Source organism: Salvelinus alpinus, chromosome 27 (assembly GCF_045679555.1).
Source record: "Salvelinus alpinus chromosome 27, SLU_Salpinus.1, whole genome shotgun sequence".
Taxonomy (NCBI): Eukaryota; Metazoa; Chordata; class Actinopteri; order Salmoniformes; family Salmonidae; genus Salvelinus; species Salvelinus alpinus.
Window position 1 is genome coordinate 25,132,047 of NC_092112.1, and position 18,535 is coordinate 25,150,581.

An 18,535-nucleotide genomic window follows, 5' to 3' on the forward strand; every position below is an offset into this window, starting at 1 on the left:
CCATTCGAGGGGAGTGCCAATTGTTGATTGTGAGTCTGCTGCTGTAAAAGGTCCAAGGACAGGAGGAGGAATGGGATAGAATGGGAAAAGGTCATTCCCTGGTGGTTTGGCCAGATGGGTATATTTACACACTACCCACAGCAGTCTGTCTGTGAGGCCTTGAGAAATGACAGTGATCTGAGTCTCTCTCACTAGCCTCCTCTGGGCTCAATAATAATCTCTCTGTCACAGGAAGAGGAACCAATGGTCTCCCAAACATGTCCAGAGGGTTCCTGGCCCTCCAGACTGATCACGAAATTGAATAAAAAGATTCCATGCAGCTCCCAGACAGGGGGATTGGGTGTGTCTGTGTCTGAGACCAGGCTGATACATACTGTACATGATGGATATGCTATGAGGGATCAGTGTGTTTATATCCAAAGATTTGTCAGCAAGTCAAACCCAGAGTAGGATAGAGCTCCTAATAAAAATGTGAATTGGCAGGCATCCTGGGCCAAGACCTTGTATTACACATTCTGACGTAAAGGAGACCCACTGAGCATAGACATCAGTTTAAAGTCTAGTTTTTGACATACATTTGGTTGAGTTGTTAAAAGATGTCAATTCAACAAAAAATGTCACGTCATTGGATTTAGGTTAAAGGTTGGGTGAAAAAAAGCCTAAATGTCCTGACGTTGAAGACTTTTTGCAAATCCAATCAGTTTTCCACGTTGATTCAACGTCATCACATTCATTGTATGGGTTGAAATGATGTGGAAACAACATTGATTCAACCAGTTTCTGCCCAGTGGGGATGTCATCCTTTTGATATTGGTTTTAAATGATACACAAATTACAAGGCTTACTATGGAGGATCAGTGTCTGCAATGTTTTGATGCTACAAGATCAGGCTCACACTATTGTGAGTGTTGATTTTGAGAACGTGGTGCAGCAATTTGCTAGTGAATACCGACCTCTGCTGGATGCCTTTGGAATTTATCTGGAATCATTTGGACCTCAAAGAAGCATTGTGCTGGTCTACAGGACGAGCTTTGAGGTCAATGAAAATCATCTGCTACTGGTAATTGTATATGTACAACACTGACATAATGACATTCAGGACAGTAGCAGCAGCAGTAGCAACAGAGGAATCACCCTAAGGAGTAACAAAATCACTGGACAGATTACACCAATCTACTCTGATGCACCATAGCCACATCCTTTATTCGAAACATGCCCCATCTTGAGAGTGGCTCTTTCATGTCCCATGGCATTTGACAAGGGCATCAAAGTCAGGAAAACCAAATTACTTTGCAATGCTCTTACATGGTTCCTCACCTTGCAACAGGAGCAGTCCTCAATGACTGCTTATCCTCAGGGAATCCTTAAATAATTTGGATTTCTTGTTTGTTATATAAAAAATGTCCTTCTTAAATATAGGTGGTCTTGATTTGCCAGTTTTGAGAGAGGGTGGATGGCTACTATCTCATACTGTTGTTATACTATGGTATCACCTCGATGTTAGGCAGAGAGGAAACCTGGCAGACTCCTACACTCTTAGAAAAAAGGGTTCAAAAACAGTTCCCCGGCTGTCCCCATAGGAGAACCACTGTTGGGCTACCCTTTTTGGTACTTGGTAGAAGAAGCCTTAAGGGTTTCAGGTAGAACCCTTTTGGGTTCCATGTAGATCCCCTTTCCACAGAGGGTTCTACATTGAACCCAAAAGGGTTCTACCTGGAACCAAACGAGTTCTATAAAGGGTTCTCCAATGTGGACAGCCAAATACCTCTTTTAGGTTCTAGATGTCACCTTCTTTTCTAAGTGTAGAACACAGACAGAATAACATATTGGACACAGAGGTACCCCAGCCGGGAAAAAAGTAATGTTTTCACCCATGACTATCTCAAACAATACATCAGTCCCACACTGCAGATGGTGGCAAATTCAAAACAGCTAAGTCCATCCCCTGTGAGAAAACTGCCTTCTCATAATAATCCAGCCTGACTAGAGACACAAAGTGAAACAAAACACTCAATAACCTAGTCAAAGACAATGATGGCAATACATTTTCATAATGGTCCCATGTAATCTAATAATTCACATACCTTCTTTTGCGCCCCTATCCCACTGATGTATCTTGCTGTATCCATTAGATTAAATATCCATCCATTCATCCATCAAATATTCATGCATTGTCATCCACGTGGTCTGTAAATAACACAATATTCCATATTCCATGACTCTTCTCTCCAACCACTAACCACATAACACATGCAGAAAAGCAAGAACGAGACCTTCCTTTTGGACCTGTTTGTGACTATATGGGACGTTGGCACATTAGAATTAGTCAGTCAGAGTAATCGCTGTAAGTCGGACTAGCGGTGCTGGTGGCCCTGCGGCCTTAGGGAGAGATGTTCCTAGCGGTACCAGGGAGCCCAAGGCCATAACAGTGGCCTTACAGTATTGAACCCCCCCCTGAGCTGCCACAGGATAATGGGATGAGGGAAATCATTTATTACTATGTTTCTATGTAGACTTGTCAAATAATGTACTCAGGTCTAGAGAATTCCAATCATAGGCTATGAAGAACGCATCATGAGCAATACTAGCAAAAGGGTCTTGTCTTATACTCAAAATAAATAACTAACAACCCAAACTTGACCATAGGTAATACTAATAACTACAAAATAAAACTATTTAAACATGTATTAACTTTAGGACACACAGAATATAAAAAGTATGGTTTATACACGTATATATTTAGACAACAACAAAACATTTTTCCAACATGTGAACTTCAGCCCATCCGATGGAAGATTCCTTATAATAATTCACACTCCGATAACTCCGATCGAGTCAGAGAAGTCATTCTAGAACCATCTTCTATTGTTGCTGATCAAGGACTGAATTTGCATTCAACAGACATCCCAATAACACATAATGAATGGATAGGGCGGAGAGATTCTAGGAATGTCTTGTCTTCTTCAGTCAAACGACTTCTTCCACAGCTGGTGTGAGAGAGTGAGTGGTGTGATTCACACAGTGGTCTGGCTATAGACTAAAGGCTTAAACAGGTCTGGACTATAGAGTATGTGAGGCACATGGTAAAGAGTAGAACCACTCCACTGTGTGGCTCTGAGGCAGAACGGCACATCATGGAGGGAAGCTTGACTTCAGACTTCACCTCTGGTGGTGACACTATGGTCCCTTGAATCTGGAGGGGAAACAAAAGAGAGGGACATATGTATAACTATGAAATACAGTGAGGAAGATTACTATTTAAAACACATTCAATCATATATTATACAGTCGATTTTAAACTAATAAGTGATCAACATTTATATAAATCAACATCCCAGAAGAGTGAAAGGACACAGATTCATTGGTTCCCTCTGGTTCCCTAGTCAGTGACTAATTGAAAGCACTACATCAACCCCAGCCCTGACTGAACACTCACCGACCACTCATCCTGCCCCCACTTGGAGCAGCGCACATTCATGGGCAGCTGTAGAACCATCTCGTTGAAGGACTTCCCTCTGTTCTTCGACCACCGGTACTTGTCCATGGCCTCCGTGAAGGAGAGGTTGCTGTACTTCTTTGGGCTCTTGATCATGAAAGGCCAGGTCCTATGACAGAAGAAGAATATACAGTAAGTGAAAGGTAGAATGTAAAAGGTAGAATATTTACCATACACATGCTGATGCACAATATATCAGTCACTGTATACATGTACAGTGTAAAGTATTCAGACCCCTTCACTTTATCCACATTTTGTTACATAAAAAAAAACAGAAATACCTTATTTACATAAGTATTCAGACTCTTTGCTATGAGACTCGAAATTGATCTCAGGTGCATCCTGTTCCATTGATCATCCTTGAGATTTTTCTACATCTTAATTGGAGCCCACCTGTGGTAAATTCAATTGATTGGACATGTTTTGGAAAGGCACCTACAGTACCTGTCTACAGTATACGTATAAGGTCCCACAGTTGAACAAACCAAACCAAGAGGTCGAAGGAATTGCCCGTAGAGCTCAGAGACAGGATTGTGTCGAGGCACAGATCTGGGGAAAGGTACCAAAAAAATTCTGCAGCATTGAAGGTCCCCAAGAACACAGTAGCCTCCATCATTCTTAAATGTAAGAACCAATACTCTTCCACCAAGACTCTTCCTAGAGCTGGCTGCCCGGCCAAACTGAGCAACCAGGGGTAGAAGGGCCTTGGTCAGGGAGGTGACCAAGAACCCAATGGTCACTCTGACAGATCTCTCTAGTTCCTCTGTGGAGATGGGAGAACTTTCCAGAAGGACAATCATCTCTGCAGCACTCCACCAATCAGGCCTTTATGGTAGAGTGGCCAGACAGAAGCCACTCCTCAGTAAAAGGCACATGACAGCCCGCTTGGAGTTTGCCAAAAGGCACTAAAAGGACTCACAGACCATGAGAAACAAGATTCTCTGGTCTGATGAATCCAAGATTGAACTCTTTGGCTTAAATGCCAAGCATCACATCTGGAGGAAACCTGGCACCGCTCATCACCTAGTCAATACCATCCCTACGGTGAAGCATGGTGGTGGCAGCATCATGCTGTTGGGATGTTTTTCAGCGGCAGGGACTGGGAGAATAGTCAGGATCGAGGGAAAGATGAACGGAGCAAAGAACAGAGAGATCCTTGATGAAAACCTGCTCCAGCGCGCTAGGGACCGCAAACTGGGGCGAAGGTTCACCTTCGAACAGGACAATGAACCTAAACACACAGCAAAGACAACGCAGGAGTGGCTTCGGGACAAGTCTCTGAATGTCCTTGAGTGGCCCGGCCAGAGACCGGAATTGTACCCGATCGAACAGTTCTAGAAAGATCTGAAAATAGATGTTCAGCGATGCTCCCCATCCAACCTGACAGACTCAAGTCTGTAATTGCTGCCAAAGGTGCTTCAACAAAGTACTGAGTAATGGGTCTGAATACTTATGCAAATGTTATATTTCAATTTAGATTTTTTTTTATAAATATGCAAACATTTCTAAAAACCTGGTTTTGTTTTGTCATTATGGGGCATTGTGTGTAGATTGAGGAGGGGGAAAAACAGTAGAATCAATATTAGAATAAGGCTGTAACGTAACAAACTTGGAAAAAGTGAAGGGGTCTGAATACTTTCTGAATGCACTCTACATTATTCAACATTTTTACAATTTATGGTCAGAAGGAAAAACAGCAGCTGCTAACTAAATCCTTCCAAAAGCATTTCCATGAGGAAGACATTAGGGAAAGTGGGACTGCTGTTTCCTGCCAAGGCCTGTTTTTGTTTATAGAAGGTTGGTGTTCCTCTTCATGACAAGGCTTCTTGGAATAAACGAGTGTAGCCATGCTGTAATAGCAGGAGGAGTAAACGTGCTCCAGCAGCCCAACCCATCAAATACACTCTCATTTCCAGGCCTTTTTTTTTTTACAAACTATTCTCAGGTCTAAGGTCTCGCTTACACAACTTACCACTCAGGGCATATGGACAGGAAACACCATGGACACATTACAATACCTGCAGGAGCATCGGTTAAGGAATAGGTTGCACTATGTTTCTTTAATTTACTGACATACTGACAATGAACTGACTTGTACGTAATCTAATGATTACATGAAGTAGATTGATGTTATGTTTCAGGATTTCACATCTGCTTTTGATGCCATTGTCATTTTATTTGCATAAAGCAAAGATGGAAAAACTTAATGGTAAAATTATTTGTTTCACTAAGCATGCTACCATCCAGTTTTCATGCAAGTAAAGTCATACAGTATAAAAAAACAGGATAGAAACAGGTTTCGGTACAATTTTATAAATACCTACAGATACTATGTTTATTCGACGGTGGTGGGTGTCGTTAAAATGTATTATGCGAGAAATAGCAGTGGAAACGCCTGTAAGCGCAAATACTGATATAATAACCATCACATGAACGCAAACTTGGAGTCACGCGATGATATCAAAGATTTTTATAAAACGATATGGTATGTGTGCCTCCAACTACGACTCGGGAAACAACACAGTTTATTAGGCTACAGATGAAGTGGGTGTTGAAAGTGCACGCTATGAGCTTGATGCTCCCTTCCAATAAATACCGAGGGTCTTATCTGGTGACATGATGATTGACGCTTGACTGCCGTTTGACAAATACAAATATTCTTGTGCATCCATAATAATCTCATCATGTAGACTAGCCTACCCTCACTTTGTATGTGAGCTGTTGCCTAGAACGCAGGTGCCAAATCAAGAGTGGGCACATTTTGTATTTAACGCAAAGGTTTTTGTGACAAAGCTATCAGTTGAACTTTAGATTTTTATTCGGTAATGAAAATGTAAGCAAAAATGTACATTTTGTGTGCACTATGTCATCATGCACAGATTTTTCTCTACAACAAGTTAGTTTGGTGGAAACACCACTAGAGGGAAAATGCGCATATTTTCTTTATTCAGATTTTAGAATATTCCCATGAAAAATTTCACCAATTGAATGGGAATCTAGCTACAGAGACAAATATTGTGCATTGTCTAATTTAAATGGATGAACAATATGTTATTTTGAACAAAATGAATGGAATGCAAGAGCAAAAACATAGTGAGGAAAACAATAAACTATTGCTTTGTATATCTTGCTGTCAAATTCCAGCATGCTAACTAGTAAAACAAAACAGAACCATCTAAAACAGGAAAAAGAGTAACACTGTGCTCAACTTCAGATGTGCTCCACATGTTGACCCCACTGGGCTAGTGTGACTATGAGCTCTTTGGGACTATGCCCCATATTCCTCTGTCCTTTCCTCCTTCCTATGACATGCAATCTCTTTGTCCCATAAACCTCTTCCAGTTGTTCCCCTATTCTCTCTGCCAGGCCTGGGGGAACGTATGTATTTAATCTCTCTCTATAACATGCAGTAACTCATTTGGAACATAACTTCTCCATGAGAATGCATTGTGTATGACCTTTGACATTTGTAAGGTGCTCCAGGCAGAGAAAACGCTTCACCTAAAAGTGATCTTCCCCAATTGGTATTACAGGTTCCAACTTGAACCACTACATGGGTATAGCAGTCGCAGTACAGAGCCTCTTACTTACGTGACAGGCACCTGGATCTCTTTGACTCCGATGAACTTAAGCTGCCCGATGATCTCAGGGAGGCTCTCACACCTGGCCAGGTTCACTCTGGGATAGTAGAGCAGGTAGGACAGACACATCTCATCCCTGGTGGTCAAACCACCCTGAGGGAACAGCCAGAGGGAAAATAATCTAGAAATCAAGTGGTTAAGAGCATTGGGCCAGTAACCGAAACGTCACTGGTTCGAATCCCCAAGCCGACAAGGTAAAACATTATGCCGTTCTGCCCTTGAGCAAGGCAGATAACCCCCAACATCAACTACTCCCTGGGTGCCGATGATGTTGATTAAGGCAACCCCCACACCTCTCTGATTCAGAGGGGTTGGGTTAAATGCGGAAGACACATTTCGGTTCAATGCATTCAGTTGTGCAACTGACTAGGTATCCCCCCTTTCCATATTCTGTATACTAAACACCAATACAACAAATACATTAAAGGTTACATATACTCAGAGCCTCCTTTAGCCTTTTGCGGGCCCTAAGTGAGATTTGGTTGCCCTCCCCCCACCTCGCAGGCATTTTAGTGGCCTCCCTCTTGGCAGAGAAGTGAACTTTTGCAGTTTTAATGCTACTTTCCAACAATTCTACAAAATTTTCTATGGGGTGGAGAGAAAATGTTGCTGTTCTAAAGCTAATTTTCTGAAATTGTACACATTTTGCCTTGGCTTATGCCATGTTCATACAATATCTGGATGACTAACAAAATCAATGGGGGCCCCTGGAGGTCGGTGGCCCCTGGAGGTCAGGGCCCTTGGGCATGTGCCCTTCCTAATTCAGCGATGAAGGTTTAGAAAGCTGGCTAGACTTATACACCTTGCAGTCTTATAAAATGTTAGCTGACATGGGATAATTGAGTGACTGTCAGTGACTGACATAACAAGAGAAAAACTGCTGATGCACAACCAAATTACAAAATTGCACATTGTGTATTCTAGTATGCTATCTCTCAACAATAAGTTGAGACCTCGACTCAGTTCCTAAAATGTGGATTACAATAGCAGTAACAAAATTATGGTGGGGAGTCGCTGGGGTCCTACGTACAGCGTGTAGTCTGCACCACTGCCTTTACTATACTTTACTGTTATCAAATTACACTTCTATTCTATTCTATTTAGCCCCACAACAACATTCTTCTGCAAATACATGGATATCTGTGTAACAATCATGAACTTTAACAAACACCAAGATTTGGCACCAGGGTCCTTGTAAACCACTAAGAAATCATGAAAATCTGTTTCTGAAAACATGTGACTGATATAGATTAAGTATCACTTCAGGCTGTATTATGTCTAACACGAAGCTGACACAATAACAGTGCCTTGTGGCAGTCGTAATGGAATAAAATTCTGTTTTATATTGTTCCAGAATAACAATTGGTTGGCATGTTTACTCCTGAACAGTAGAGAGTAACTCATTGAAGAGAAGGAGCCCCGTTTTACGACTGTGGTCATCAGTCATTTGTTCATTTGATGTCTCTGTAAGAAACGATGCCAGTAGCTGCAAACAACTACATAACCAAGATCCCATCTGTGGTCCTGGGGGGTATCTGCAGACAGATTGTTCAGCCAAGAACAGACAGCCTTTAACACATACAGTACAGTGCCGTGAAAAAGTATTTGCCCCCTTTCTAATTTTCCCTACTTTTGCACATTTTTGATACTGAATGTTATCAGATCTTCAACCAAAACCTAATATTAGATAAAGGGAACCTGAGTGAACAAATAACACAACAATTACATACATATTTCATTTATTTAATAAACAAAGTTATGCAACACCCAATGCCCCTGTGTGAAAAGGTAATTGCCCTCTTACACTCAATAACTGGTTGTGCCACCTTTAGCTGCAATGACTCCAACCAAACGCTTCCTGTAGTTGTTGATCTGTCTCTCACGTATCTGTAGAGGAATTTTGGCCCAATCTTCCATGCAGAACTGCTTGAACTCAGGGATATTTGTGGCTTTTCAAGCATGAACTGTTCATTTCAAGTCCTGCCACAACATCTCAATTAGGATTAGGTCTGGACTTTGACTAGGCCATTCCAAAACTTCAAATGTGTTGCTTTTTAGCCATTTTCATGTAGACTTGATTGTGTGTTTTGGATCGTTGTCTTACCGCATGACGCAGCTGCACTTTAGCTTCAGCTCACAGACACATTGCCTGACATTCTTCTGTAGAATTCTCTGATACAGAGCAGAATTCATGGTTCATTCTATTAAGGTAAGTTGTCCAGTCAGCAAAGCGTCCCCAAACCATCACACTACCACCACCATGCTTGACCGTTGGTATAAGGTTCTTACTGTGGAATGCAGTGTTTGGTTTTACTTTTGACTCATCTGTCCATATAACATTCTTCCAAGAGTCTTGATGATCATCCAGGTGTTTCCAAGTGCTTTTTGGATGAGATGGGTTCCATTATGCCTGGCAAAAACCTAACACTGCATTCCACAGTAAGAACCTCATACCAATGGTCAAGCATGGTGGTGGTAGTGTGATGGTTTTGGGATGCTTTGCTGCCTCAGGAACCGGGCCAACTTATCTTAATAGAAGGAACCATGAATTGTGCTCTGTATCAGAGAATTCTACAGGAGAATGTCAGGCCATCTGTCTGTGAGCTGAAGCTGAAGTGCAGCTGGGTTATGCAGAAGACAATGATCCAAAACACACAATCAAATCTACATGAAAATGGTTAAAAAGCAACATATTCAAAGTTTTGTAATAGCTTAGTCAAAGTCCAGAACTAATCCCAATTGAGATGTTGTGGCAGGACTTGAAATGAGCAGTTCATGTTTGAAAACCCACAAATGTCACTGAGTTAAAGCAGTTCTGCATGCAAAGGTGGGCCAAAATTCCTCCACAGATACGTGAGAGACAGATCAACAACTACAGGAAGTGTTTGGTTGGAGTCATTGCAGCTAAAGGTGGCACAACCAGTTATTGAGTGTAAGAGGGCAATTACTTTTTCACACAGGGGCATTGGGTGTTGCATAACTTTGTTAATTAAATAAATGAAATGAGTATGTATATGTTGTGTTATTTGTTCACTCAGGTTCCCTTAATCTAATAGTAGGTTTTGGTTGAAGATCTGATAACATTCAGTATCAAAAATATGCAAAGGTAGAGAAAATCAGAAAGGAGGAAAATACTTTTTCACGGCACTGTATGTCTGAAAGTATCAACAAAGAGGTTCATGCAGGGGAAACACAACTCATTTCTATTACCCGTAAGTACATAACACTAAATTCCATTCCATTTAAGTATACTAATTCTACTGATCTATTCATTTGTAATTGTGTAATAGGAATGATGACATCCTTCTGTGTAATTTTTCTTCAATGGTAAGAATGGTTCAAAAACAATATGGGCTTTGTGTCCATCTTATGGTACATCTGAAGTCAAAGCAATAACCCCATAGCTCTACCCTCAAGGGTTGTGTAATGTTGTTATGAACATGACAATTTTTGTTCCGTACTGTAATCAACCAAATCCTCAAATCATCAAATCATAGAAACACAAAGACAGATTTGAAACATGAGCTCAAATAGGCTCCACCTGAGGAACAATAGAACACATGTAAAAAGTAGGTGATCTCTGTAAACTCACATAAAACAGATCATTAGGAAGAAGCCACATTTTAAGGATGAGCTGGATTCACCATGTCAGAGCTGACAGCTCAGTTTCAAAGGCCCCATAAAAGCAAAAGGAAGATAATAATAGAGAATGCTGGCAAAATAAATATTAATTTATCCATGTGGATTGTGAGTAGTGCATTCTTACCCAGGTCATGTTTTGTCTGTCTTTTGTGGTGTACTTGCATTCTGTGATCAAATTGTCACCCTGAAAAGAAAGATTAAAATCAAGGCTCTTCTGTGGTTGTGAATTTAGAACCCCACATCAAACAAAATTGTGTTTTCATTAAAGTACATAATTACGATAACACTAAAGCAGTCATATACAGTACAAGGAGGCGTGATTTCCTGTGGTTTTAGCATGGCAATGCTGCGGTCGAAGGTACGAGGCAACAGCCAAAAGATGAACCTCTAATTATGTCCTGTATCTATGTAGGTGGATCAAAGTCATGCAATCATCAATCATTACTGTTCATCACAGGGAGAAGGGAACATGCTTCAACCTGCATGGCAAGCTCAAGCGGTAGATTTATATTCCCATATTTCCTACACTATTTAAAGGTAGACTCAGTAAAATGATGCTGCCACGAGCAGCACCACAGATATTTCGGTGAGCGAGATGCAAGAATTCTCTCTCACACAGTCACACACAGTATCTGCGCATGTGCATGGGTTCGCTTCACGTTGTTAGAGCGTGGTAGGTACGGGACGAAATAAGTGGAGAAGTTTAGCCTTACTCTTCAACGCTCTTAGTTGTTGTGGAAATTGACCCACTATGCTGTTTACTTTGTGCACCTACATCATATCACTGAGTCTACCTTTAACGTGTCAGCTAAACAGTATTTCAGAGTACCAACAGGTAACAGCAGCCTCTCGTCCTTCAGCAGCTGGAACTCCTGGAAGTTGAAGTCAAACTCCTCGTCATGTGACAGGGGCTGCAGCTCCTCCTGTCCCCGGAAGTGTCTGGTTCTGATGGCGCGGCCAGCTAGGTGAGCATGCATCAGAACAGCAAACACCCTCACTCCGCTGGGCATCTCCTGGCCTAGGGACTGATGGAGGAGCAAATAGATATTCTCTCACAGATACAGAAAGTGCTTTTTAGTTTTATTGCACTTTTGGATGATCACTGTTTTGGGCACGTAGCAAGACTAAAATGGAGGCTTGTCACTTTTGGTGGTATAGCATAACAGTAATTTAACAGTGAATGTTTGACTCCTGTTGTTCCCTAGTGAAATGGGAATATCAGGCATCGCACCAGTTTGAAAGACTCCGTCATAGCTGGCTTTCTTACCTCCTGCAAACACTCGCGGGTACAGTGTCCCTCTGAGGTGTACTCCTGCATGCCTGGAGGCAGCATGTGGTACAGACTCACCCACACACCTGTCTCTATCACTCCTGCATCATACTGACGCAACTCTGGGGTGTAGAACAGACGCAGGCCAGAGCTGTCCACCACTCCTGACAATGAAACAGTAACATTAGTAACTGACTGTTGAACTGTAAAGTGCTGTAGATATCACTTTGCCACACAAATGTGTATAGTGTGAATGGGTGAAACGGGAAAATTACAATAGAGTCAACACAAGCAAGTCACATTCATTGTTTGTAATGCAACATGACGTGTCCTTGTGGGTGTACTATACCTTGTTGAAAGGCTGGGTTGTCATAGTGGACCTCCATCAGGACATAGACAGGGTCTATTGATGTGCCAATGGACAGTCCAACATGGGGTGGATAGGTGAACCCCTGTAAGGGTAGATTGAGAGGCATACTGAACATGTCAATAAGGAAGCTTCACTCTGATACATGGAAATACAAGTGGCTAATGAAAAGTTGTATAACACTGAATTAAAAATGACTACAAATTTAAACCAATTGCCCACCTCACCACCAATGGCCCAGGCGAAGACTATCGTCTCACATGTGAGAAAGGAGTCAGGCATATTTGGGTGGTAACATTCATGGCCAGCCTTGAGCTCACTCTCATTCAAGGTGCTATCACATTGATACAACAAAATGTGATGAACCAGGTTTTCATGGCCCCTTTGAATCAAAGGCTCAATCTGTAAACAAAAAGAAGAACAAGGGAAGTAGTAAATGTTAGTGTATTCTAACCCCGGTTGGCTTCTTTTGAATTGCCTCCACTTGCCTTAACTTTTACTGCAGTGGGCTAAATCAGGGTCACACAGATTATTTATTGGTAGTCTTAAACAAATCTACTTCGAAACAAAAGTATACACACATGGTTATGGGCTTAAAAAAAGAAGACACCTGTACCATGTCAGATATAAGTATTTTGAAATGTATTCAATTTTGAGTTTGCATCCCAATATTACACTTTATATACATCACAGAAGACTGAAATATAACAAAACCGCTTGACATTGAAACACCAGATTTTTGGCGTTTATTAATGATAAAATAATGAAAATCATTCACAACATTCCACTCATGAGGCCACTAGAGGTCTATTTAGTCATTTGACTGTAGGAAAGGGTTAGACCTCAATTATATTGTTCTCAACCGTAGAAATCACACAAGAGGGGATAAACAGGATTGGGTAGGCCCTGCTCACCTCAGGATGAAAGTACTGAAAAATAAATGTAAATAAATACGTTTTTCCTCAATGGGCCTGGGGGCCTCTAGCTTGGACTTAGAATCGGAGAAAAGCAGCTTGCTGCCTGCTGGGCAAACCGTGACATCATACTGTGAGGCCTCCTTTAAAATCAACAGGACACAAGACCAAGCTTGGCCCATGAACACCGTATTAATATTTAGACATTCTTCCTACTTTTTCTCAAATGTATTTATTCATGATGGAAGCAGCTGTGGTAGTCGAAGTTTGAGGTTGAGATTGTGCCATGAGAGAGGAAGGATAGCGCCTCTCTTGTTAGACGATTTGGTACACTGTGAAACAAACTCTGCCTTTATAGAACACTTTATAGGCCGCTTTCTCTGAACAAAGAACTTCATTGAATAGAATATATCTATCAAACTAAAATAAGCATGTCATGTAGACAGTTTTCAGGAAGTCTTGAAAGTCATAGAGTCATCTAAACAGGAGGTGAGGTTGCTGTGCCCAAGATAATAGAGGGTGGAGTGAGGTGGTGAAAGACCAAATCCCTCAGAGGGACGAAGGAGGTGGAACGGAGGGTAGGGACAGAAACCGTGACTGAGAAAATATCATGGGAATGGGGTCTTTTTGAAGTGTCAAGATAGGATTATTGGTATAACGTGCACAGGGAAAATGAGATGGGCCTTTTAAACTTCTGTATAAATGCCTTAAAACCCCAAAAGAACAATAGTAGCGTTTCTTTATAGACCACAGATGAATTGGAGGAGACAGTAACAGATGTCTTACATACTGCCTCTCATTCACTGACTCACACATCATGCACACACACATGAACACATCTGGAATGGAAAAATAACAATGTTTAATCACAACAGTCCGACTCCCACGTGGCATTTGGATACTGAAATGATTTCCGTTTTACTCTACTAATTCTATAAAGGCAACACTTTTAGCATCTTACATTATTTCGTCACGCAAAGAGCTCCCTCCAAAATAAGAGTTCACAACAATATCTGGGATATCTCACAATAGTTTGTGTTATGTATAGTGGAATCAGAGATCCTCTGAGCCCTGCAGCTGTTAATAAGGGTAGGATTTCCCAGACCTTTTCTGAAACCTTTTCTGAAACTCCTCTGACAAATTGGATAAGGACAGTGGAGCATATTTTTCTGATAGAATGGTGCTGGTGTTTCTCATTCTATGATCTAATTGTCATCATCAGAGTGGCAGATTGCAGAACAGAAGAGCCATATTCATGTACAGTACAGTAAGCTGTGTGCTGGAGGGGGAGTAAGAGAAGAAAGCGCTAGCTATATTTATATGTTTCTGGCTCTGGTTCACTTAATGACTGAAGACTCTTTGTTTTGAGCTCAAGGATTCTAAAGTCAAAGAGGTCATAGCCATGGCAACTTTAAAAGCAACTCTCATGTTTTCTACTTGGCAGAAAAGTCCTACTGTAAGTGATATGACCAATGATAACACGATACAGTACAGAACTACTATTCCATACTACGGTAATATAACTAAGGCCTTTTAGTAAAACATCAAAATCTAGTTTCAAAAGCACATTTGGTCTTTATGACAAATCCCACTAAGGATTAGAACAAGAAATGGATAAGGAATGTGTCATCGCACCATTCTTTTGATTCTAAATTGTATGTGCTTCCTCCTTTAATCAAGTGTGTTTTAAAGCTTTTTGGTTTCATACTAGTTCAACTATGTTTGGGACATATCATTTATATAATGGCTCATTTAATACACAATAGCAATTTGGAGCAGCAAACAAGCGGCAGGTGTGCCTCAGAAGTGGGAGAAATCTGAAAGAGGAGCCCACTTCAGACAACAGCAATGAAAGAGGGAGGCAGGCAGACAAATAAAAACTCAGAAATTATCCAGGTGAGATGCCTTTAAAGAAAGGTAAACAAGATGACTGCATGCTGACTGAACTGCAGGCTACTCCTTTCTCAAGGGAAAGCCTGTTGTCGATTTGCTATAATTTTTCTGCTGTGTTGTTAATATAGCTCAATGAATTCCAAGTGTGTACTTACTCTAATGATATGGTGCTTCTTCTGAACCTCCTGGATCTTAAATATCTGACACCAGTAGGTAGTGTCCTTGAATGGCACTGGCACCTATCTTGAGAGGAACAAACAGACAGAAAGACTGATACTGTATTTACTCTCCATAAAATTGGACTGATCATAAATCTCACACACTACAAATACAGTCTCAGAGTACAAAAGGTCCTCTGAAGTAATAAAAGCTAGAAGTGGTATCAAGTTTGTTTAAGAGATGGATAGTGGGTGAGAGAAGTAACCTTTTCTTCTCCAGCTGTCACACTTACGTTTATGTTTTGCAAGTTGAAAAAGTCAATCTCAGAGGAAATATTAACTTTACTTCCTGGGTCGAGTAGCCGCATACTCTTCCTCCCCCTGTTCACTCCATGGTACATCGGTCCTGACGGTCCCACATCCTCACTGTGGTAGGCCCATATTACCCTCACTGTGCTTTCCTGGGCAGACAATACACATACACATCTTCTATCTATAAGTGAATTTCAATTTTAAAATGCGGTATGAAGTACTATGACACATCGGGCATGAACTGACATTTAAACTAAAACGCTCACACACGCACACATTCAAACACGCAAACATCACCTCCACATTTCCCATTGATAAAACATTTCCACCACCCACGTACCGTGATGTCCTTGTCACTTGTGTCACAGGTCAGGAGGTGCCTGCTGAAAGCCAGGACTGTGTGTGTACTGTTCTCGCTGCCATACTGCAGCCTGTAGTTCTGCTGCACATCTCTGTGCACTTTTCTGTTGGCGTCTGCAAAGTAATCCTGTTGAAAGCATTCCGGATAAAATACAACTGTCCTGTCTGCAATAACACTGTCCCGAACAAGGGGACAAGAGAGCCCTTCAATGTAAAAATACATTCATATATGTAAATCACAAAACTTTGGGAGAACCAGTGTTCGAATGACACAATTGAAAGAACACAGTAGATAATTGCATTACTTTGCTTAATTACTGATCTATTACTGTATTATTACATTAGCTAGGATGACGACTAGCTAAAGGACTATTAGCACAGGACTATGCTTCATTTGTGGTTAACCAACTGTCTTGAGCCCCGTTTATACCTGGTACCAACACGCTTCCGTTGTCCTGATCTTCTCCACACTCTGATTGTACCCACATCTTTAGACAGGTGTAGATGATTAAAATACGCATTGTGATCAGATCTTCCTGACCACCTCTGGAGGTAGTCAGGGACGCTTTGTGGACAATCGCATGTGGACTGTGAAACCATTTAAATCATCATTATCCTACACTTTAAAATCATTGACAAGGTGGCCAATTGACTTATGCCATACTTTTGTGTGTGTAATATATAGTGTATACATTTCCGTGTCTGAAATGTAAATGACTGTCTGTCAATATGTCTTAAAATAAATACAAATTATTTTGAAAGAATAGCTGTGAAATTATTTGCATACAAGGATGGACCAGGAAATCTGGTCACAATGCAGACACAGTGGACGGATAACAGACACATTTTAATACCATGTGTAGACACATTTCAGAATACGTGGGCACAATCAGAATGCGGACAAGATCAGGACACAGGACACGTTAGCACCAGGTATATACAGGGCTTTGTTGTGGCAAGTGTCTCGCTGTTATGTCTTTGTCCTTATCACTGCCAAGCATTGCTTGTAAATACATGACAACAAACAACAACATTGGCACAAAACTACAGCTGCTGTCTCCTCATAGACCCTGACCCTCTGGTAACACAATAAGAGGGACTGTGTTAGATTGTGTGGCATCATTGGCAGATCCCCGAGGCACAGTGAGCTTCCTGTGATGTGTAGCAATATCCAGACACTTTACCCTGTTGTAGTCAACCCATGAGTTGCTGGCTGTGCCTCACAAAAGTTTACCATAAGGCAGTGGGTCGGACTAACATTAACAGGTATGGCCAATAGCTTGTTACACCTTACCAATAACCATAAATTCAATTTGGAGACTCTCATTTATTATTTAATCTACTTTTAGATCTACGTTGTTCCCTCTGCTGCTATTGGACCAGGTCTCTCTTGGAAAAGAGATGTTATCTCAACGAGAAAAAACCTGTATAAAAGGTAAAGAAATAAAATAAAAAATAGATCCAAAGCCATGTATTTAGGAATTACATGTCTCATCTAAATACATGGCTCTGCATAATACTATTTCATCAGGTAAACACCCCAAATATACCCAAGTGCCCTGTGAAAATAGCTAAACATAAATGTAATATAAATCATAATTTTCATATAACTGCACAATTGAACTGTGTATGCAATGTTAAAATTACAGTGAAAGTAGCCCACCTCTCATGTGATAAAAAGCAAGGCATACCTTGCGGCACTTTCATTCTGTAAAACCCAGGTGAGTAACATACCTGTAGATACGGTGTCCCATCCGTGACTCCACCAATGACAATGTCCGACGACGCCATGGCACCGTTGGGAGATAGACCAAATCCTATATATCCTCTAGTTTCCACTTCTATTTCAAAAGTAATAGTTATCCGGTCAAACCTCCACTTTAGATTATACTTCCCATGAGGGTCCAAAATAGTTGAATGACTAAATCCACTCCCGTGTGTCAAAGTTGCGTAAAACCAAAAAGTTGTGAAGAAAACTATAACACTACTATATTTCGCGGGTAACATTGTGAACATTGACGAAAAAACAACTACAAACAAAAACAATATAATTGAATGTCGTTGTCTAGATACAAATCACGTTTCTTTAGAAGTGTTTGATTTGCAAGTTGTACGCTGGCGTCCAAGCACGCACTCATCTGCGAGGAAGCAGCTTCTCTCATCCTCTCACTAGAACTGTCGAAACTTGTGCTGGCCCCTTTGATCTTCATAGAGACACGTCCCACACGGCTACTCCTGTGGTCAAGGCCTTACCTGTGGGCTTGTTGTGCATACAGGTGGCTGTGGCTTTAGGCAGTGCAGTATAGGACTGTGATATGAAGGGGAAAGTGGGGTAAGTTGAGACATTGTTTACATTCAGCATCACTCTCAAGGGAAATGTAGTATTCTTTCTAACAAAGATATCTAAATATATTTCAGGATGTTGTGCATCCCTGGAAATTATCAGAATTCATGTAAACAAGACAGTTTTGAAAACATAGCA

The 18,535-nt window shown here is 41.1% G+C and overlaps 1 protein-coding gene across 1 annotated transcript; it reads right to left on the reverse strand.

The window, feature by feature from the left end:
- Window positions 1-2,708: 2,708 nt before the first annotated feature.
- On the reverse strand, window positions 2,709-18,277 carry LOC139556234 (DBH-like monooxygenase protein 1 homolog). The gene is made up of 12 exons (XM_071369893.1): window positions 17,788-18,277; window positions 16,034-16,180; window positions 15,675-15,842; window positions 15,379-15,462; window positions 12,639-12,818; window positions 12,399-12,501; window positions 12,047-12,213; window positions 11,613-11,804; window positions 10,904-10,963; window positions 7,088-7,230; window positions 3,437-3,605; window positions 2,709-3,193 (listed from the first exon to the last, which is right to left on the reverse strand). The coding sequence occupies exons 1-12, from the start codon at window positions 18,067-18,069 to the stop codon at window positions 3,038-3,040; spliced, it is 1,851 nt and encodes a 616-aa protein (XP_071225994.1). The 5' UTR covers window positions 18,070-18,277; the 3' UTR covers window positions 2,709-3,037.
- Between the last annotated feature and the right edge of the window lie 258 nt (window positions 18,278-18,535).

Excerpts from the sequence above, each read along its gene's own strand:
- LOC139556234 (XM_071369893.1), bottom strand. The coding sequence starts at position 18,069 with ATGTTCACAATGTTACCCGCGAAATATAGTAGTGTTATAGTTTTCTTC. Across the intron at positions 12,214-12,398 it reads CAACCCAGCCTTTCAACAAG|GAGTGGTGGACAGCTCTGGC; the intron begins GTATAGTACACC and ends TTTCATTGTCAG. Across the intron at positions 3,606-7,087 it reads GAGATCCAGGTGCCTGTCAC|GACCTGGCCTTTCATGATCA; the intron begins GTAAGTAAGAGG and ends CTTCTGTCATAG.